Source organism: Antechinus flavipes, chromosome 2, assembly GCF_016432865.1.
Source record: "Antechinus flavipes isolate AdamAnt ecotype Samford, QLD, Australia chromosome 2, AdamAnt_v2, whole genome shotgun sequence".
Taxonomy (NCBI): Eukaryota; Metazoa; Chordata; class Mammalia; order Dasyuromorphia; family Dasyuridae; genus Antechinus; species Antechinus flavipes.
Window position 1 is genome coordinate 392,343,639 of NC_067399.1, and position 23,878 is coordinate 392,367,516.

The 23,878-nt window shown below is 35.6% G+C and overlaps 1 protein-coding gene across 3 annotated transcripts in view; it reads left to right on the forward strand.

Moving 5' to 3' along the window:
• Positions 1-23,878, forward strand: part of ARHGAP26 (Rho GTPase activating protein 26) — a 514,410-nt gene that overhangs the window by 404,554 nt on the left and 85,978 nt on the right. For all 3 annotated transcript variants that reach the window (XM_051978634.1, XM_051978632.1, XM_051978633.1), the window contains exon 19: positions 5,805-5,943. In XM_051978634.1, the coding sequence (XP_051834594.1) occupies positions 5,805-5,943 (139 nt within the window). The remainder of the gene's footprint in view (positions 1-5,804; positions 5,944-23,878) is intronic.

Sequence of the window (23,878 nt, forward strand, 5' to 3'; positions counted from 1 at the left end):
GATTCAAACCAGAATGAATCTCCTCTTGTGAGAGGATGATACAAGGAAACTGAGAGGCAGTTGCTGTTCTCTGACTGAGAGGCCGTTGCCTTGTCTGACCTCTCTCCTCTTCCCTCTGCCTCTAATTTATCTCATTCCTAGTTCGCATCACCGGTGTCAGAAAAGGCTGCCCTACAACTCCTTCAGATGCTATGATCCACAGCTATGGAGGCTCTCGGAGAATTGACCTGCCCCTTAACACTAAGAAAACTTATAGAAACTTAAAGAAATTTTTCTTTTCTTTTCAAATTGTTGCATAAAATTTAGAGGTAGTTTTAATTTTCCTAACATGCCAGCAGTAGTTTCTTGGTTGCTAGTTTCTTGCTCATTTTCAAACCTAAAGGACCTTCTTGTGTGGGCTTTGTATGTATATTTTTTAAAATAACAGCATGTGTAAGACAAGGATGCTAATTCACTGTTATTAGAGCTGTGAATTGATTCATCTGTTCTTGCAAACAATATAAAATGGTGCAAGAAACATTGTCAAATTGTTCATGTCCTCTGACAGAAATTCTGCCACTGGAACCATTCTGTCATGGAAGTCACTGACAAGTGAGAAAGACCAAGGTGCAAAAGTGTAAATTTGGTGATAGACAGCAAAAAGCTAGAAAATAGAGTATGTACCCATCATAGAAAGTAAGATATATGAACACAGTGATATTAAGAGTACTTCAGCATAATTTGGAATCACAAGAAGACTTGTATGAAATGTTGCAAAGTAAAGAAAGTGCCACAGAAAGACCAGTAGACATGATTAGAACAAGGTAAAAAAAGCAAACATTGAGAGGCAACAAAATCCTAGTCAAAAATAATGGTGAATGTTGGTACCAAACTGTAAGAATTAAAGGATACATCACAACTGTTTATCTGGCAGTTTTGGGGGAGTGTATGCTGTATATAACATATCAGTAAATTTTTAGAATGGTAATATATTAAATCTAAAAATTTACTGATACATTATTTTACCTTCCTCTTTCCCTTTTTATTCAGGGTACCCCAAAAGTCTTAGTGTGTCTTCATTTTTCAATAGCTACTGAACTGGAAAAACTGCACTAAAACTAATTATTTTGTGCTTCTTCACACTGTTTTCAAATACATGGCTTCATTTGAAACTCAGTTCTTTAAGTAGAACATTTTGTGATAAGTAATTGGAAGCAAGGCAGACAAGTAACTTGAGTATTAAAATGGCAGAATCTGGTCTGGATTCTGTATCACTAGATTCATATTCAGTTCAACAAAATTTTATTTTTTATTAAATTTTTTTTTTATTTTTTAAATTTTTTTTCAAAACATATACATGGATAATTTTTCAACATTGATCCTTGCAAAAGCTTGTGTTCCAAATTTTTCCCTCTCTTCCCCCCACCTCCTCCCCTAAATAGCAAGTAATCCAGTATATGTTAAACATGTTAAAATATATAACTAAATCCAATATATGTGTACATATTTATGCAATTATTAAGCTGTATAAGAAAAATCAGATCAAAAGAAAAAATGAGAAAGAAAACAAAATTCAAGCAAACAACAAAAAAAGTGAAAATACTATGTTGTGATCCACACTCAGTTTCCATAGTTCTCTCTCTGGGCCCAGATAGCTCTCTTCATCACAAGATCATTGGAGCTAGAATCTCACTGTTGAAAAGAGCTCTGTCCATCAGAATCAATCTTCGTATTAGTCTTCTTGTTGTCATGTACAGTGATCTTCTGGATCTCAGCAAAATCATTAAGATACATTGATAGCCATTTCACTTAGGTTATTGGCATAAAATTGGTTAAAGTAACCCCTTATTATTTCTTTAATTTGCTCTTCATCAGTGGAAAGTTCTCCCTTTTCATTTTTGAGACTACTAATTTGATTTCCCTCTCTCCTTGTTCTAATCAGATTTACCAAAGGTTTATCAATTTTATTGGTTTTTTTCATAAAACCAACTCTTAGTTTTATTTATTAGTTCAATAGTTTTTTTACTTTCTATATTATTAATTTCTCCTTTTAATTTTAGAATTTCAAGTTTAGTAATTGATCAAGGATGGACAGAAACAGCTACACCCAAAGAAAGAACACTGGGAAATGAATATAAACAGCTTGCATTTTTGTTTTTCTTCCCAGGTTATTTATACCTTCTGAATACAATTCTCCTTGTGCAACAAGAAAACTGTTCGGTTCTGCACACATATATTGTATCCAGGATATACTGTAACCTATTCAACATGTAAAGGACTGCTTGCCATCTGGGGGAGGGGGTGGAGGGAGTGAGGGGAAGAGTCAGAACAGAAGTGAGTGCAAGGGATAATGCTGTGGGAAATTGCCCTGGCATGGGTTCTGTTAATAAAAACTTATTTAAAAAAAAAAAAAAGATTTGTCACACAGATTAAAAAAAATTAAAAAAAAAAGATACATTGACATCCATTTCATGTACAGGGAATTCAAAAGTATAGAAATAGAGTACAAGATAAGAATAGGGGCACAGAAATTATCCAATTGGGCTAGAATTTAGAAGGGGGACAATGTTACATCAAACCAGAAAGGGAGGTTGTTCCTAGATTATGGAGTATCTGGAAGTACCAAATTTATTGGTGAGTCAGTGAGGACCTATTGAAAGTATTTGAGTAGGTGAATGACATACTCATGGCAGTCCCAGTATTCTTCCTAGGAGAACACACTGTTGGAATATGTCAGCCATACTCAGGAAAATCAGGAACTCATTATTGGGATTTGGATTCTACTGTGTCATGAAAATGCCACTTGGACAATTTTTTACCTTAATGCATATTTCTAAAGTCAGCACAAGTAACTCCCGCTGTAGGGATTTTTTGAAGGAAAGCATTTTATCTTCTGTAATCACAGAAATAGATATTGTGACTCAAGGTGAGGAACAATAGATAACCAAGGGATAAATACCAGAGCAGTCTCTGATAGACTGTTACTTTGCAGGAATCATTTAATTTCTCCATATGTTGGGTTGTTTGTTTTTTTTCTCCGTTTGCAAAAACAAAGATAAGGGAATGTCATGCTTCTCCTAAGACTAAGAAACAAAAGAAATATTGTATGTAGCCAGTTCTTTCATTGTAAAAAGCAAGAACTTGTTTTTTTCCCCACACAGTAATATAGGATGTAAAATCTTTCTTGCTAGTAATTATTAAAGTTCACTTGTGTTGAGACTCTGAGCAGAGATGATGCTAATAGAAATACTCATTTATTGTGTTTCTTGGATGTTGAAGGTCAATAATTGTTTAGAAAGATAGTGTGATGTAGGGAAAGTTCTGGATTCGAAACCCAGTTGTGTTGCTCTGTAACCTTGAACAAATGTCATTGAGCAAGTTATATCATCTGTAAAATAAAAATTATTTTACATAACTTCCCAATATGTTATTCTTATTATTGAATTAAATATTTGCTATATAAAAGTGTTTATGAGTTTTATAAAGATGTTACTACTGTTTCAGTTTTGGCAGCATCCTTAAAAATTTCTAAAGAAGGAAGAGATAGCTCGGCATGTTGGAGTAACTCTAGGGAAGTAAGTGAGTGATTCAGGAGTCTGAAGAATAAGAATAAAGAAGTTAGAAGGAATGGCAATGAAGAGATGGAGAAATGAAAAAGTATTGTTCTAGTGGTATGCTAAGTAATGAGATACAAATATAAAGAGATAGATCATCTTTACTCTCAAGGAGCTTATATTTTAATTGGGGAGCACATAACATTTTAGGGAGTATTGGTCAGTGAAGGGTTAGTGTTGGAAGTTATGAGTATGGTAACTAGAGCCAATCAATTGACCTGCCCTTTCCAGAAGCAAAGGTACTATTGATTTGATCACTGCCATGCCCAGGTTGAGAGATAAAAAAATGTACAGTTGCACACACATGTTAATGATGAGGAATTGGAGTGGGGAGGGAATCAATAAACTGCTTCTGAAAGGCATATAACCTTCCCCCTTTCTAATGACTTAGCTGAAAGCCAAGGTGTCTTCCACATTGGGAAAAAATTTCCAAAATACTATCTCCTGAGAATGAGGTGGGGATTTTTATTTGTTGTTTTGTTTTGTTTTGCTTTTTTTTTTTTCTTCAAGGCGGGGAATTTAGTTGGGGATTTTTAGAGGTAAGAATCTACTGATGTTAGTTTGGTTCATTTTGTCCAAAAATTTTAGTCCTTTTAGGAAAAATATGCTAATTCCATTTTTCAGGCAGCTGTGTTTGGGAGTCAGGATGATTTCACAATCTGGCTGGTACTAGTGGGATTTGAGAACCTGCCAACCTATATGGAACAGCTGTTCTGAGGGAAATTTTTGTAAAGCTAAAAAATAATAATAATTTTTCTCTATCAGATTCTGCTGTTTCTGCTTGGTGTTAGATGTATATGTGCTGTCTGATGAGGGAATACTATGAAATATTAGAATACATCATATAATTTGCCATATAAGGGAACCATATCCATTTAATAAACGAAAATCATTGCTGTTGTTTGCCCTTTCAGCAAGTGTGCCCTTTTCTCTCTTTTTTGTCTTGGATTCTAAAGCAGGTCCAGTTCTGAACTAGTTAGTTCTCTTTATACTAGTGGTTTTAAATTCAAATAGAAAAGGGGTAGGGAACCCTAAACTGTACATAAGATTCCCTGAAGGCTATGTATTAACTTAGAAAACCATATATTAATGGTTTTTATGTTGTATTGTATTGTGTTGTGTTTTTTTTTTTTTAACTTATTTTACAAAATATTTCCCATCTCCATTTTGATTTGGTTTAGGCCACACTTAGGAGGGTTATATGGAATTTTTGCCACATCTGCTTTATATTATCCCGTACTTCTCAGTACCTAGAAAGAGTTTCAGGACATTTAACATAGACAGAGTGGAGAGACACAAGATTTGTCAGATTTTTTTTCCCTTTTATAATATCTCATTTTGTGATTCATATTTCGTAAAGCTTGTGGAAGAATTGGAAAGTAACTTGAAAAAGAGGAACTGTGCCGAATGAGAAAAGGAACTACTTATTAAGTTTAACTGAACAACAACAAAAAAATAGCTTGCATTTATTTTCTAGTGAATTAAAACAAACAGAAAAAGCAAAATTAAATTTATGCTTATTTATATATTCTTTTGCAGATAAATATGCATATGTATGTGTGTGTATATATGTATATATACACACACACATACACACATGTCTTTCTCTTTATACACACACACATACACACACACATACATGGGAGTAAGGATTATTTTAATAATGCTTAATGACTGATCAAGTTATATATGAAGAATGCATTCTTGTAGGTCTATTTCCTTCAATTTTGTGAAGGCTTATAAAGCATAGTTGTTTTCCACTTCTGCTTTTAACAATTTTAAATTTTTTTAAATTAAAATTTAAAAAAAAAACATGAAAATTTGATTAGATTCTAGTTGGAATTGTTGAGAGAGGCTCTATAATCACATTCTCTAAAGATCTTTAATATCTGTTCATTTAAAAGCAGGGAAAAATCTAACCTGATAGCTTTTTATTTTGTTTTGTTTTGTTTATTTGGTGTTTTTAGATTTTCAATTTTTATTTATTTTATTTTTAATTTATGGAATAATAAAAGCATTTCCATAGCATAGTATAATTATTAAAAAAAAAAAAACCCACAAAACTGTGGGATGGTTGCATGTGAAACTGAATTATGAACTAAAAGCCTTCTGAGATTCCTTCTGTCAAATTCCCTGTCCCAAATCACATAGATTTAAGTATGCATTTTTTTCTCACCCATTTCACAGCATTATGACTGCTTCCTTTTACAGATATTTAATACAGTGCCTGATGCACTCCTCACAAACACCCAACCCAGCTTGTCTTGGAAGAAAAGCAATGATTCTAAGCCACCCTCCTGCAGCGAGAGGCCACTGACGCTCTTTCACACAGCACAGGCAACAGAAAAACGTAAGTCTCCACTCTGTGCAATGAGTTCTTCAGGGTTCTTCTAGGCCGCTTCAGGTGTGCCTGCATGGGCGCTCTTTGCTGTGACACTGACCTGGCCCTTCCGGGACATAGCTGTGTCCATCTGCCTTCTGGTTCCCTTGCTGAGTCACCCTGGCAGGTTCCATAGGACTGAGAATAAAGCCTCAGCATTCTCTCCTCTGGGGCATGCACCTGACTGCCTCTGTGCAGGGACAATAGCGGCCCTACCTGTGTGTCTCATGGCAATGTCACATCATTCCCTGAACTGTGTGTGCTGTGCCTCCTTTGATCTAAGGATGTCAGAACTCTCTGCAGAGATCAGACAAACAGTGGGCCGTGCTGTGTTTACCACAAGGTAAACAGTGTTATTCTTGTCTTATCAAGGAAGGAGCAGAGCACTGTTGTGTGCGTGCACGCGCGCGCGCACTTGTGTGTGTGTGTGTATCTATCTCTGTGTCTATCTATCTATCCATCTATCTATCTAACCATCTAATGGGAAGTAATGTATTTCCCATTTTAATCGAAAACTTCTAATCCTTTGATAAAAGGATGTGGTCTGATCTCTGTAGGTATTGCCTCCCTTAATATATCTTAGAACTATAGAGTCTTCATTAACATTTGCTAGAAGAACACTTGGTGTTAGAGTAAAATTCTGTTTAGGGTTTCTGGCGCCACTACATCCTCTGGTGCTTTGTCCAAAGCAATGTGCAGATTAGGGTAGATTGGACTACGAGTCCCTTGCCTTGGTAAGTGAACAAAATTCTTAATCTAGGGTCCATGATCTGTGAACTTTGAAGAAGAAAAAAAAAAAGTTACATCTTTACTTTCACTAATCTTAGACTGAAATCTAGTATTTCCTTTAATTATGGATGTAAGCAACAAACATTCCATGAATGGATGCATTCTGCAGCAGGGCTCCACAATACAAAAGAAGTTAAGAATTTCTTTTCTGAAGCTTGAAATAGCTTCTCAGCACTTATTGACATATTAAAGGGATGTTAGCTTCAGAATGGTGGTTTAAAACTACATGTGGTCCATGAGTTAGCAAGGAAAGAAAATTCTGGGTATGAACAAAAATGAAACTGGAGACGTAGAAAAATGGACATCGAAGTCACACATCACAGATTTTTACTTGGGACTATTTTTACCCTAGGAAGCAAAAGATAGGGTCAAAAGGTATGTGAAACCAAATCATACTTAGGAAAGAGAAAATTAGTGTATTAGAGTCTACAGGTCATAGACAGAGAGAGGTTCAATGAAACATTGACATTCTGGGGCAATATGTTTTTCTCTTTATGGTAGGAAATGCTGTCTGGAAATAGAATCAAACTCCTCATTTGCTGGGATATTTCTGGGATTTTTCTTCTCCCCTAGAGAAGGAACATTTTTATTTGAAAAGAAAAAAAAGAATAAATTTGATTAATTTTGGAAACTTTATTCTGGGGAAACTAGAATAGTGTTCAAGCTGTCTCAGAACATTCAAGAGAAGGAACAGGAAAGTCTGTTTTCTGAGTTAGACTATAGTACCATGACCTGCCCACTACCAAACCAAGAATTATGGTTCCTACCATGCCCAAACTTTACAAAAGAGCCTAAACCTAGATTAACTGATAACTTTCTTTTGTAAAGAACACTCCTTCCCATCAGCTTCTTATGTTCACTACACAACCCTTCGATTTTAACCAGCCTGTTAGTTATTTTGTCCTGATGTGCTAAAAGTTCCCTCATTTTGAGAATTATTGAGATTGTAGATAGACTGGCAATATAAGCAAATAAATTAGGCCAGTTTTTAATCCAATGGAAAAACAGTTTGTAACAGGATTTTTCTTGATCTTTTACTAAGGTGTCTCTGATTCTATTTATTTCTTCAGTAAAAGTCCAAATGCTACTTTTTTGTTTATTTTAACAAATCTGGAGGCTGCTAGCTGGTCATGTCATATCACATGCTCAAAGATTAATGTTATTTGCTATAAACATTGGTTTGGTTGTAATTTTATCTCTTCAGATTTTTGCTTCTAATTGAAGCTTCAAGCTGACAAGAAAATTGTTTTTAACTTAAACTTTTTTTTAACCTAACTTTATCCTAATGAAAGACAGCTTTGCATAATGAGTAGAGAACTGGCCTTGGACCTGTGTTCGAATCCTGTCTATGTTGGATTTGTGAACCTATTCTCTAAGTTCTCTAAGACTATAAATTACAAGGAAAGTGCTAATCCACCCTTGGAAGAAGGTATTTTCCTCTTCTGAGACTTTTTTATACCAAGGAAATCACAAATTCAATCTTCATCCTAATTCTTAATCTCATTCTATATTAATGCCATCTGTATAATATCTTGACCCAACTAATTATGTTGCTTTGGTTATTGAAATACTGCTAAATTTAACATAATCTATAGATTTCTATTCATCAGTCTTTTGCTTTCAACCCTAATTATAGTGTTTAATGAAGCTGGATTTTCCTAGAAGCCCATAGTGTCCCTAGTCTAAAGGTCTTCTTGTTTATTATCAATAAGCCTTTCTCCTTATTTTCCTTTTCTTCCCATTTTTCAGTGGTTATACTGTAACTTTAAAATGGAATGAATTAAAAATTCTTCGTCATAGATTATCATTGACTTTACTTTTCTCTCAGTCCAAACTATGTGTCTCCATGGTTAAAAGGTTCATGAGGTTCTTCCTTTGCCTTCCTTTACACTGGAATTTGGCTCAGTAACTACAGGCATTGTAGCTTTTGTTATTTCTTTGATTATATTACTGAAGTTACTCTAGTTTTGTTTGCCATTACAATCATAGACAAGTTATTTCTGTATCCACAATGTTATATAACTGGGTTTTCTCCTCAAAGACTATATATATTAAGCTAAAAGTTGACATCTTCAATTCATAGTGAAGACCAATGATTATATCATGGATTTAGAGCTTCAAATGATCTTACAAGTCCTCTCTTGCAACCACTCTTTTTTGCAAATGAAAAAACTGAGTCCTAGAAAAATTAAAAATGATTTGTGAGCAATCACTCAGATAATAACAATACCAGGATTTAAACTCAGGTCTAGCATTCTTAAAGATATTCTTATATCTTAAATACAAATGTTCAGTCCAGCCATAGGTTGGAAGATGGGAAACCTGTTTTTATTGTACATGGTTTAAGGTAGTTATTTGCCCATAGGGAGAACACTCATGGATTGTCTACCTGCAGAGTGCTGCATTGGGTATTAGGGAACCAACAAAGATACTAAAGAAATTGATCTTACATTTGAGAGCTGACCAAATTACAGAGCAACAAGAGAGAGAGGAGATGGCCTTCACATGGAGAAGGATTCCTCTCTTCATCAGAAATAAAGGAAGAGAGAAAAGGGAATATTGTCAAATGATTTTGAGATGAACAGTTAGATTCAGACAAAAGATTTCTTTTTCCTCAGTAAAGTATGAATTGTGAGCTTTGGCCAAGGAAGTACAAACTATGCTATTTATATTATAGGAGGTCTCAGATTTGACCAGTCATAAAAAAGTTTTCAAGAGTGAGTTTCAAGCTGGTACTAAACAAGGTTGGCAAGAATAAAAAACAAGAATGTTTTAGGATTCCAGAGTGAAGAAATAACATATATAAAGATATAATCCTCAGTCATTTTCTTCAAGTGTCTAGCCCAGAGTCTTTTACATAGTTGACACTTGAGAAATTTTAATTTAATGAGCAAGACTGTCAGGAAACAGTCTTTTTTCCTTGGGGTCAAACAATTACATTTTCATTAGTACAATAACCATCCAAGTTTCCAAAGTCTCTTTCTCACAGCTGTATGAAAAAAGATCTTTTTCTCTGGCATCTCTTTTACCTATAAATTCTATGATTCACTCACCCCTATTTTATAGCTTAGGAAACTGAGGCTCAGCAAAGTTAAGTGATTTGCTCACATTCACTTTATTAGTCAGTATAAGAGCCTCTTGGCTTCCATTTTGTTGCTCTTTGAATCTGACTCCCAAATCTAGGGCTCTTTCCAGTCCACATCCCTGCTGGAAGAATTTTTAACGGAGTACAGGTTGTTCCCTACATTTACCAAGCACCCAGACACATGCATGGTCTTTCTGTGGCCTTTTCCTTCCTTCCTTCCCCCTACTTAATTGCCCACATACATAGAAATCCTACAAGTGACCATTTCTAGCAGACTCTCATACTTTTAGAGCCATTGTTTCTCCTTTGCTGAGGAGTTGCTTCCGTCAGATCTCTAATCTTTCTTTATCTGGAAGACCCCTATCCTACCAATAAGAGTAGTCTCTATAGGAGCCCTAGCACCTGCCTCTTTTACAATATTCCTGCTCTCTCCACATCCCTCACAGGAAGATGTGCACTCCTAAGTTGCTTCCTGAGTATCAGCTTCTGTTCCCCCATTTGCTCACTTCACTTAAGGCCCTCCCCAACAACACTGAGCAATTGTGTGAAAATTCTTTTGGGTTGGGAACTCTGACTATAAGAAGAGAAAGGGAATGTGTTCCTAGATCATTTCCAATCGTGACTGGAATGGTTTTTCCCCTGGAGGGAGTAGGAATATGAATGATGGTGGGGTTTTTTGCCCTAGAGTTTATATTATGAGATGGTTAGACTGGCAAAGAGGTCAATATGGGGATGACATGACACTTGGCTTGAACTATTTGAAGAGTTTTCCCATGAATTTGATTTATGACTCTAAGATCAGTGCTATTTATAATTGAGTGCAAATTGTATAGAGAAAATTTTTGGCTCCATATAAGGAAAACTTATATTTGTTGCTGACTTGCTAATTGTCCCAAAGTAAATGGGATGCTTTGGGAGGGGATGATCTCCCCATCATTGCAGGTCTTTAAGCAAAGGCTGGTAGTCACATATTAGAGATGATATAGAAAAGATTCCCGTTTATCTTGGTGACCTTGGAGGTGGAGATACTTTCCATCTTTGGGTTTCTATGATGTATGAATGCTAAACAACCAAACTCACAAACAAGGTTTTTTGGAACACAGCCAAATTAATTTAATCCAATTTAATAAATATTCTTTGAGCAGCTGCCATGACAGACTCTGTGCTCAATCAGTTTGGAAATATAAAAATGAATATGGCACAGTTCTTGCCCTCAAGAAGCTTATGATTCAAGGAAGATAAGACAAGTGTATCAATAACTGTGTGGTTGTTCAGTTGTTTTCAGTCATGCCTAGCTCTTTGTGACCCTATTTGGAGTTTTCTTGGCAAATATAGTGGAGTAGTTGGCCATTTCCTTCTCCAGCTCATTTGACAGATGAGGAAGTGGAAACAAACAGGGTTAAGTGGTTTGCTCAGGGTTAAACAGCTGAATAAGTGTCTGAGGCCAGGTTTGAACTCATGAAGATGAGTCTTTATGATTCCAGGCCCAGTGTTCTATTCATTTTGCCACCTAGATGCCCCTCTCAAAAATCATAATAGAAGGCAGATGTGGTCTATGCCTTAAAAAGATCTAAAGGAGACTAGCAAAATCCTATGGAAATTTACAGCTGGAGATCTGTTTGGGAGGGATCAGGAAAAGTGTGGAGGTAGCTGACATTTTAAAGTTTGATAGATGGATTAAATTTCAACAGAATCGGGGAAAGAGAAGAGCACAAATCTCATGAATTCATGGTATGTTCAGGAAATGGTATTGCATGTAGTTTGATTGAGAGTTTGTAGGGAAGTACTGAGAGATCTGGCTAAATAACAGATTGATTGTATATTATGGATATGGATGGATTGATGGATGGATGGATACATAGATAGTTAGATAAATATATTAGAGGTGTATATATATTCATTTGATTGTAAGCTCCATAAAGGCCGGACCTGAAGTTAGCCTCTTTTTGTGTTTCCATAATGCGTAGCATAGAGTGGATGCTTAATAGATGTTTATCAATTATTGATTGATTGTAGAGAGCTAAGGAATCTGAAAGTTATGCTTTATAAGGGCAATAGAGGGCTTTTGAGTGGGGTGAGTGAACAGAGCTTGTTTTAGAAAGAATAAGCCAGCAGAAATCTAAAGATGAAGCAAAGAGGAGTAGATCAAAGGTAGGAATAGTAGCTTGTAAACTGTGGACTGAAAGCGAAATTACTAATATGAAAGGGAAAAGTTTAGTTTGTAGTATATTTTAAAAGCCAAGCTGAACATATATTTAATTTGATAGGTAAAAGAAATCCCTCTGTAGATTGTTAAATAGTGACAACGAATAAGTCATAGCTCTTTTCTTTAGACACTTTACATATCCAGAGGAAAATTATCTGTTCTAGCTAATACTAGTTGAAGTTTAGACAGAGGCTGACTGAGCTGAATGCATGCGTGTTTCTAAGATCCTAAATCCCAGCTCCTACTCAAATTCACTGTGGAAGTAGATGAGCATATGTGTACACACACTCACACATGCATTCTTTCATGCCACCCTCCACCCCCAAATCCCTATGGAGGCAGCACGATATAGTACAAAGAACACTGCTAGAGAATTTGGAGTGGCACTTTCTGGCTTGCTTGTGTCCCCATGAAGAAGTTCTTTAATTTCTTTGGTCCTCAGTTTCCTCACCTGTAAAATGAAGGAAAATCGAGTTACATTGTTTCTGGTGTATTTTTTTTTATCTGTTTTGTGTTCTTTGTGTGCATCTCTGTATGTGTGTACACACACACATCTCTACCTTTAAAATTTGGTGCTCCCAAGGCTGTTTTTCTCTTTTATGATCGCAAAACAGATGGAATAATGTTTTCAGTCTGACTCTCCAGTTGATGGGAAGCAGAGATTATTGTCTAATCTGTAGTTTTCCCTAAAACAGCAATCAGTGCTGTGGTTCTCATTTTTGTCAGCTCTGTCCCAAGTTACTGAGTAACCCATTCTCTAAAGGAAACACATTTCATTGAATTCTTTTTCTTGGTGAAGAAAAACAAAGTTATGAGCATATTGAGGAAAGATAAAGAGTCAGTACAGTCAAATAACTGAAGAAAATCAGAGAAAATCTTTTGACTGATTGATTGGATTTTCTACCATGTAAATGTATTGGTCTGTAAACAAAAGCCAAAATTCATCTTTGGTCTGTTTTTGTCAGAATATCAGAAGCAGCATGACATGATCTAAAGAAACATGAATATGAAGTTAGAGGACCCAAATTCAAATACTACTTTTGCTGATTATTAGTTCTGTGATCTTGGGCAAATCAATCTTCTTTTCTTGTATTCACTTTTCTTATTAATAAAAATGAAGGGGTTAGGTTAGATTTTAAATTACAGTAGTCCGTGGATATATTTAAGAAGGTCAGCTAACTTGGATGAGAAAACTATTTTTCATTTATTTTTCACTTACTGAAATTTATCATTTCTTTTACGTAAGAATTTTTTTCAAAATTGAGAAGTAGTCCATAGTCTTCACCAGATTGTCATTAGGAATCCATGAAACCAATAATGAATGAATGAATGAAGTGAAGCCATAGGATTAGATGATCATTAAGGCCCTTCTCCTTAGCTGCTAATGAATGCCATGATTCTTCTTAGAATGGGCAAGCACAATTGCAGATCCACCTTACTAGTGATTATATTGTGGGCAGGTGCTGTTTGCAGGAAACAAAAGGCCAAAAAAATAGTTTACCAGTTTTTTGACTCCAAGTTTCCCATGCTCTTGGGTGTTTCCCAGAGATGGTAAATTTAGAGATTGTTGTGCATTCATCATTTTTTATTGCAAAATTCATTAAGTTGCTGTGTCGTTATCATCACATCTTGTTGGAATGATATATAATGGGCCTTATTGCAAAACTTTAACAAGACTAGGAAAAGCACACCTCTTTCTACCGTCTTGAGCCTCTGGGTGTTTGCTTCTGCTTTGTATTGTTTTGTTTTTTGCTACTTCCCTTATTACATTAACTACTTGCTACCACTTTCTCTTCAGATTTTTACATTGCTCTGTGAGATGGCTAATAAAGATCATTGGCTTCTGATTTATTGGCTCAAACATTCTGGATAGAGCTTAGTTGTCACTGTGAAAATTGACCATGAATCAGAAATCTACACTGAAATTCATCAGACCCTCTTCCCCTCCCTCCACCTCCAAGTGATACTGAAAATCTTATTTTTTTCTTGTCTTTCATCACTATTCAGGCATTCATTCAGACTTGTATAGGCCTGTCAAGATGTTTGGATTTGGCTTGGCTGCGGATGTAATTTTTTTCCCCAGCCCCATTTAAGAGAGAATTTCTCTGTAATATTGAAAGAGGGGTACTATTAAAGGGAATGGGAGACCTTGGTAAGTATAGAAAGTGAGGGAGCTCCTGGATTCCCATAGCAACCACCTGAACTAATATAATGTCACCAAAATTATTCTGTATTTGTCTTAATTTAGTAACAGTGAATTGCTTGTTTTTTCCACTCCTGTTTTATGCAAGGAAGACTCTTGTCTTTAAATGGATAGGTACTCCTGCTGTGAAGTAGTTTCAGAAAAGTACACATATTACTTTGTCCCCCTTATTAATTCTTGAGTTACAAGGCAGTTCCATTGATTGCCTTGTTGTAAACACTTTGAAGTGTCATAGTAGGTAGAATACTTGATTGGAGTTAAAAAGAGTTGAGTTCAAAGCTCACTTACCTGTTAGCTGTGCAAACTCTCTACAAGCCTCAATGTTCTCTTCTGTAAAATGGGAATAATAATAGCGTCTATGTTATGGAAGATGAAAAAAGCACTTTGCAAACCTTAAGGCACTATATAATTCCTTTTTGAAACTATTATCATTGTTATTGTAATTAGAGATAGGGATAGGGACTGGATTTGTAATTTTGTAAGTACAGGGAACTCCAGAGTAAGGAAACTCTCTCTACAAATTCAGGTCAGTACATTCACTACAATTTACAATCTTGGTGACTTTCCCAAAGCTCTTAAAGGCTGTGACTTGTCCAAGGGTCACACAGCAAATATGTGTGACAATGATGAGAAATGAACTCAGCTTTTCCTGACTGTAGGCTCTATATCCACTAAGCTATGTGAATTATTTTTTTCTTATACTTAGGGTTGCTTAAAAGCAATTTTGCAAAGCATAGTTTATAAGCATAGAATTAGAATTATTTTGACAACCTGTGTCTGTTTCTTATTTCAGTCCTTTTGTTTGCTCTATAATGGGTGCTGGGAATATGTGAGGAGCTCTTATCTAGCTCCCTAACATTGATTCTGGAGATTTACTAAGTGTTCTGACTAGGACACCATGCAGAATGGCCCTGCCTCCTGAGAGTTTACATTTGGAACTAGCAGGGCAGCCATCCAGTATGTCACACTAACTGACCATGTCACATATACATGTAATAACCTCCAGACGTCCTCAAGTACTTCAGTGGGTTGTGGTTTGTTTTGTTGTATTCTTGTCCCCATATTCCTCCACAAATATAGATCACCACTTCTCCATGTGCCTTAGCGGACAGTTGTAGAAACTACTGAAACCAGATAAACAATAAGCCTTTATTAAATATCTTTTATGTGCCAAACACTGATCTAGATGCTGGGTATATAGAAGCAGAAAGGAAAAAATACTCTGGCCCTCAGAGAGCTTACAGGAAAGACAACATATGTATATAATAAATATAGAATAGATACAAGATGATTTAAAGAGGAAGGAATTAGCAGCTGGGGTGGGGGAGGTTAGGAGGGATTGGGAAAGGCTGTATGTAAAAAGGGTTGCTTAGGGGCTAAACCTTGACTAAAGCTAAAGAGAGTGACAAACAGAAAGGGGAGGGGCAACATTCCAACAATGGGAAGCAGCCAGGGCTAATGTACTGAGGCAGGAGGTGAAGGGTTATGTGTGAAGAACATTATGAAGGCCAGTTTGGCTGGATGGTAATGGGTATGAAAATTGAATGCTGTGTAATGAGGCAGGAAAAATTAATCACCTTTTGACTGCCTTTCTGTTGATGAGTATGACCCAACTTAACGAAGTTCCTTCTCAGGTAAGAGAACCTAGCATTGGGTCAATAATCAAAACTTCTCCTCACTAAGAATGGCTAAAGCTTAAGCCTATTGGTGTAGTCTTTAAGAACCCATAGTCACCCTCAAATTGTGAGGTGATGAGTATATCCTTTTCAGAAAGTTGATTCTGACTTTTTCTTTCTTCTCTTATTTTCCTGTTTCTGGGTTGCAGATGTCATGAAGGGATACAGATGTTGGAAAGAAACAAGCATTTGTACTCTCCATGACAGATCCAGGAATCTTCTTCCTCATTGATGTTCTATTGCTTTAATACTCTTTAATGTACCCTGTGTGATCTCATGAGTTTGCCCTTTAGTTAAAATGTTTTTAAAATGCCCATTAGCCCACAATTTTTTTCCTCTAGTAACTAGCCTTTCACCAGCCCTTCCCACACAGCCTGATGCCAGTGTCAGAGTTAGAATGAGTCATCAGTAGTCTTAACAAGTCTGGCATGGTACTGTGAAGCCAATAGCAAGGGTAGAATTTTTTTGTTGTTGTTGCTGATTGTTTGGATTTTGTTTTAAAATGATATTTTTTAAGGGGAGGGGTTGGAGAATAGGAGGAGATGAGGTTAACATTTTTTGATGGTGTCTAATCTCCTTATGGTCCTTTGCCTGTGAATGCATGCAGATTTGCCTTTCCAACCAGAATTTTGCTATCTTATTTAGGTGACTTTCCTGGATAATTGTTATTTTTGTTTTTTCCTGATTTGTCTTCTTATTTAAGGAATCATTTTAAGTGTAACCAAGGTGTTTTGTTTTATCTTGTTTTGAACATCCCAGATGGTTTAACCTATCAAAATGCTTAATTTAGTATCCCTGTTATTTTCTCCCTGAACCTTATAGTAATTTCACTGCCTCTGCAATCATCCTCTGATAAGAATTTTAGTATTTTAGTATTCAGGTAAGTCAATAATAAGATAACTACAATGCTGTAGTGGATAAAATGTTGGCCTTGCATGTCAAGAACTGGGTAGGAATTTTTCCTCCTCTTAGCCAGGAATTTTTCCTCCTCTTGGCCATGTGATTAGTGGTAAGCTACTTAATTTTCCAATTGTCTCTGAAAACTCTTTAACAACTATCTTTATATAGAAGCTAGCTACCTGATAGGAGTTTGCAAATGGGGAATATCCCATGTGGATGAACTCAGAATCCCACCCAAAACTAATCCAAAATATACAATGTACAGAGTTACTTCACCTCAGATCTTTCCCTTACTACCTCTGAGTCTAAATCTCTTAAATTCCAAGTCATTTTCAGCTTGCCATCTTTACTTCTGAGTGTCTGGGAAATTTTCATGTCATTCATCATAGAGTAAGAGTTGCCCTTTACTTCATTGACTGGAAAACAAGAAGTCTTGCCACAAAGACTCTGTTGTTTTCTTCATATACAGAGATCTTCCATTCTGAGGACATTATATTATGTTTCATGATTGCAATTTGGCTTATAGGAACCAAAAAAAAAAAAAAAAAAAGAAGAAGAAGAAGAAAGTTAAGGAATTCTTTTTAAAAAATTATTAAAAACAAAAAGGACAACCCCCCCCCCCCTGTGTTTTGCAGTAAAGGGACCAGCAAAGAAGACATGAAACCATAGACTTTTAATCTCTGTTGGGGTTCCATGCAAATCTGTTTTATTCTGATTTTTCGAGCGCTGAGTGGGGTAATCTGCATTCTCATTTTTCTGTCTTTGTTTTTTCTTTTCCTTGAGAGGCAGTGTAGCAGAATGGATAGAAAGCTAGCCTGAAAGCCAAAAAGACCTAATTTCCAGCTCTGACACATACTGGTTATGTGACTTGGAGCAAACCACTTTACTTCTCATTGCCCTCGGCAGTTCTCTAAAGATTACAGATTGCTGAGACAGTGATGAGCTGGCTTGCGCTACTGGTAGAGAGAATTTCTTCATCCTGGAGTTCCTCAGCAGTGAAATCACAGGACTATAGCCTATCCTTTTCCCTATTTGATTGCTTTCAGACATATCTTAATGCTGCCAACTAAACCTTCCTCTTTCTGCTTATGTCAATATCACTTATACCTCTAAAAAGTTGTATAGAAACCAAATTATATTTCATATAATTTGTATGGGGGAAATAAACTAAGTCATTGTTAGTCATTAATTATTTATCAAGTGCCTACTCTATGCCAGGCAAGGGATACAAAGAAAAGATAAACTCTGTTTTCAAGTCTAGTGGGAAATACAACATGAAGATCATTGAATCCTAAAAAGATATGGACATAATAGATTGGATTTAAGCAATAGAGGAAAGACATTAAGGTTAAGGAAGACCAGGAAAAGCTTCCTGGAAAAGATGGTGTTCAAGTTGAGACTTGAAGAAAACCAGAGGAATCAGGAGATGGCAAACAGCCTAGGTTATTGTGGCCACAGAATTTAGGAACAAAAGCCTGCCAGGGGCCATCCCCCCATTGCATCAATGTCACAAAACTCTCAGCTGCTAGATCAGGGCATAGCACCAATATGGCAGCCCTCTGACCTGTTGGTGCCAGACCAGAGAACTAAGAAACAAAAGGAGCAGGAGAGGTCACCATATATGTAGAGGTTGTACAGCAATCACTAAACCTAAGAGAAAGAGTATCATATACAAATAGGGCCTGTTCTGACCATTCAAGTGACCTGGGATAGAGACCTGGTGTAGTAAGCTGTGGTATGGGAAGAAGTTGAAATGCTTTGAGATGTAGCCCCCAAAGAAACTATGATCAGAGAGGGTAGAATCAGAAAGTAAATTAGGGGAAAATGAGAAAGGAGGGAGGAAAGACTGAAATCACCAAAGATCTTATTAAGAAAACATAAAGCAAACATAAGCAGGTAAATCAACAGGAAAAATAGCTACAACAGAAGGAATATGAACTCCAGATTGAGTGAATACAATCTAATGAATAAATACTGTAAAAGAAAGGGAAACAGAGGAGAAAGAAGGGAGGGAAGGAGAGACAGAGAAAGAGAAAATAATCCAACATTTGATAAATTTTCTTGTGGAATTTAAGGAGAACATGGTGCCACAACACATGGTTATCGAGTGGTTCAAAAGAGAAATGTGAATTTATGTTTTATTATTTTTAAAATTTTTTCCCAATTACATGTAAAGACAAGTTTATACATTTTTCAAGATTCATTTTTTATAAAAATTCAAGTCCCCAAATTTCTCCTTTTTCTATCCCATCCCTAAGACAATAATCAATTTAATATAGATTACATATGTGCAATCATATAAAATAGATTTCCATGAGTTGTGTTATGGAAAAAATAAACCAAAACAAAAAGAGGAAAAACATGAAAGAAATAAAGAAAAAAGAAATTAATATGATTCAATCTGCATTCAGACTTTATCAATTCTTTGGATGTGAATAACATTTTTCATCATGAGTCTTTTGAAACTGACTAGGATCACACTGTTTTGAACTGAAGAGCTAAGTCAGTCATAGGTCATCATTGTACATTGTTCTGACTACTTTGTAGAATATTTTTCTGGTTCTGTTCACCTCTCTTTGCATCAGTTTATCTAAGTCTTTCTAGGTTTGAGAAATGTAAGTTATATAATCAGAATGTATATCTTTCATAGCATAAATAATGGGCAAAATTTAACTTGAATCTCTAATGGTAAGCCTCACAAAAGAAACAAAAGAGAGAATAATAGATCAGAAATGCTTATGCACAGAATTGAAGGATAATCTAGAGGAAAAGAAGTTAAAAAAATAATAATAACATTAAAAGAAATATGCATACTATGTAAGTAAAATATATAGGTCTTTAAGACAGGATGCTTAGAGACAACTTAAGAACCATATTGTGGTTCTAAGCAACGTCCCATATTGTATAATATATATAATATATTGTGTCTCATGAGAACACAAGAGGACCCCACAAAAATAAACTAACCAAAAAACAAACCATAGCACCTTAACCTTAATAAAGAGAATAATGAAATTGTTCAGAAATTCTGATCATTCTAAATGGAATTCCAGTGGAATTCTGTTGAAAAGAATTCACAGATCACCTCCAGAAAAACCCATAGTTGCAAACTCCAAAAAATGTAGTAGTTAAACAATTCATTTAAAAAAAATAGACTTTCAAATACAAAGAAAAGGACATTTGAAAAATACAACACTATTCCACATTCACTAGAAAAAGGAGGAAACAATGGATTACTACGTTCCAAAAAGCACTTGAATGAATCCCGGGATGACCTACCCTGCAAATTTTAGGTCCCATACATGGGAGGAGAGGAAAAATATTCAGTAAGAAAGAGCATTTTGAATATTTTTAGAAAGAAAATTAGAACTAAAGAGATTCTTTGCTTCTTATTTGCTCCAAACAACAGAAATGTAGGTGTAAATAAATGCAAATACCAAGGACAGTGAAAGCAGAGACCAATAAAAAAACTTCTTTCCAATTGGCAAAGAGACAAAGGTGAAGAGATCTGGTAAAGATAACAATAAAGAGTCAGGCATGAAGGATTTTGGACAGAATCTGGCAACATCCTAGCTACAGGTGAATAACTGGTTTTTGTTTTTTTTTGGAGGGGGGGAGGGGTTAGTTTGGTTTTTGGTGGGACAGGTAATTGCCAGGGGAATGAGGAAAGATGGTATAGAAAGAAACATGTGTTGTGCTAGGATCAAATTATGGACCATTAATAGAAGGTGAGCCCTGTGATCTTAGAAAGATCTTTAGGGGAATGGATAATGAGAAGGAGGCTAGAAGGACTAAAAAGGGGAAGAAAAAAAGGAAGGAGACCTTGTTATGGTGGTAAAGGCGTTTCCACTATTGAATAGCTTCTCTGGATGAAGAGAAATGACCTGTGAAGGGAGATGATGACCTTTTTACCACTTATGGAGATTTAGTGTTTGAAAAGACTATTTTTCCTGCCCCAGGAGAGAGATAATTAGAACTCCTTGAGACAATTGGCACTTCATGGAGTAGTAGAACATAGCCTCAGGGAGGAGATTTTTTGATTTATTTTTTAAAATTTTTTTAGAGTTTAGAACTATAGTTAATAAAACTGATATTCTGCCTACATCCATCAACCCACCCTGATATGAAGTCCCAAATGTGTCTCATCTACTCCAACAAAATGCTTACTTCATGCTCAATTTATCTTTTTTAGACTATGTGCCACTTCTGAAGAGTATTTTGTTGCTCTTAGTTTGACCAGTTCATTCAAAAGGAAAACTTTACTCAGACTGAATCATAGTGATAAGTGGCAGATTCATTCTCTCTGTGAACCTCTAATTATATAATTTTAGAGTTGTTTGCCTTCTACAGTAGCAACATCCCATATTGTATAATAAATGACCCCTATTACTCCTCCTACTTCTTGGCTTAACATAACTTTTGTGGTTTCTGTTTCATTATTGATTTTCCCTTCTGGGACGTAGACTCCTAAATGAGTGCTTGCTGAATATTTCTTAATTTTAGGATTTTACTTAATGTAAGGGTTGATAAACCTCTAGGGTAAAAATGTTGGGTTTTCCTGAACATAAACTTTTTGACCTTTTTATAAGCCTCTTTAGGGCAAGGTCTGTTTCACTTTTGCATTTTAATACATCCTTGTATCTAGTATAAATTTAACTTCTGGTGAATTGAATTAGTAGGCTGTTGGTGATTCTTGAGGGTCTTTTAATGGGGATAAGGAAGGGCATATGGAGAAAGAACCCATCTCCTTTGGTCATAGGAAATGTTGCAGTGATATTTCATTATGAAGTGATAGCAGAGGCAATATGACATTAGATTTTAGGCCAAGTTCTCCCACAGAATCCAGGGCTATCTCAAGTCATCCTGATCTATATCTGGCCACTGGACCAAGATGGCTCTGCAGGGAAAATGTGAGGCAGGTAATCTAGCCCAGTCATCCCTTACTTAAATCCAATTCACTTGTGTTTCATGGCATCACTTCTGTAATAATGTGGTCCTCTTCAAGAATGAAGAGCAACAGCAATCTCTGTGAAGAAAAGCCTCTAAAAGAAGCTGCCCCAGTGTTGTGAGTCTTAAATAAGATGACATATATGCAATACTTCACAAACTTTAAGGTGCTATATAAATATCTTATTATTAGTAACATTATTTTTTCAGGATTTTTAAAATAGATATTTCATAAATATCTAGCATTCTCATGCCTTTCTTATTTTCTCTTAAAAAGACCAGTCAAAATGTGGGCTTGGGTCTACAATAGAAGCAGATATTGACCTCACTTTTCCTTTCCAAATGACATGGGGTCCTTACATAAGATTTTAGGGATAAAACAACTCTTTGAAGTAATAACAAAACTACTCTGGGGGGAATAATAAGGTACACTTATAGGTCAGACTTGGTGTAAGATATTTTCCTGACTACTAAGAACATTACCATAAGAAAGTTAAATGAATCTGAATTTTCTAAATTCAATCATTCTCTGTCTTTCTCTTTCTATCTCTTTTTTTCTGTCTGTCTCTCTATTTCTTTCTGTCCCTCTGTCTCACTGTATTTATCTCTTTCTGTCTGTCTCTCTTGTTATTTTTAAACTGAGGCTCCCTTTTAAAGCTGCTCTTAGTGTGGGTACTCAATAGCCCAATTGTATAGCTCAGACTTCTTGAGCTCAAGGAATCCACGAATCTTAGTCTTGGCCTCAGCCTTCCCAATAACAGCCTGATTACATCTCACTCTCAAGCAATTATATATATATATATATATATATATATATATATATATATATATATATATATATATATATATATATTTTTTAAATAATAGCTTCTTATTTTCAAAATATATGCAAAAATAGTTTTCAACATTTTCAACATTTACCCTTGCAAAACCTTGTGTTCTAAATTTTCTCACTCCCTTCCCCTATCTCTTTACCCAGACAGCAGGTAATTCAGTATATCTTAAACATGTGCAGTTCTATACATATTTCCACATTTATCATGCTGCACAAGAAAAACCATATCAAAAAGGGGTAAAATAGAAGGAAAAAACCAAGCAAACAACAGGAAAAAAGGTGAAAATATTATGTTGTGATCCATTTTTAGTACCCACAGTCCTTTTTCTGGATACAGATGACTCTCCATCTCAAGTCTGTTGGAATTGGCTTGAATCATCTCATTGCTGAAAAGACTCATGTCCTTCAGAATTGATTATCTTATAATCTTGTGTACAATGTTCTTTTGGTTCTTCTCACTTCACTTAGCATCAGTTCATGTAAGTCTCTCCAAGCCTCTCTGAAATCAATCTGCTGATCGTTTCTTATAGAACAATAATATTACATGATATTCATATACCGTAACTTATTTGGCCATTCCCCGGCTGATGGGTATCCGCTCAGTTTCCAGTCCCTTGCCACTACAAAAAGGTCAAATGTTCATTTAAAAAAATTATTTTCTCGCTGTTTTTAGAAGATATAAAGATAGTATAGATGAGCATGACCATTGGATAGGGAGCTGTCTTACTAGTGAGTGATCCTTGTGACAGTATAACTTTGTGGAAGTTACTATCTCAAGTGACCCAGCTAATTCTCTCAGTCTAGGTTAGAAGTTTCTGAGCAGTTGTTTATATTACTAGAGAGAGTTTTCTTATGGGGAGTCAGCTGATAAAATTCTAGATTCCTACAAAAACAATTAAGTTCTCCATAAGCTGTACTGAATTCTACAAAATTCAATCATTTCCTCTGGACATCTCTTTCACAGACCAATAAACTTTTTGGGATTCAAACTTTGCATATGTTGTAGCAAATGGCAGTCTACCTTTCTAAGTTATCAGGAGTCAAAATTAAATCAAGAGTTGCAGAGAAGATATGGAAAAGGTAAATGCTGGAGTAAAGGGGTTAGATGTCCACTGATAAGATGCATAGAGTTTTCGACAAGACTGTGCCCTGGAATATATATTTAAAGTATTGCATTTATTGCAGTTCATTGCATACATTGCAGGTATGATAGGAGCAGAAATAAATAGCACTCTAATTGTTATCTAAGCAAGGCAGAACAGCT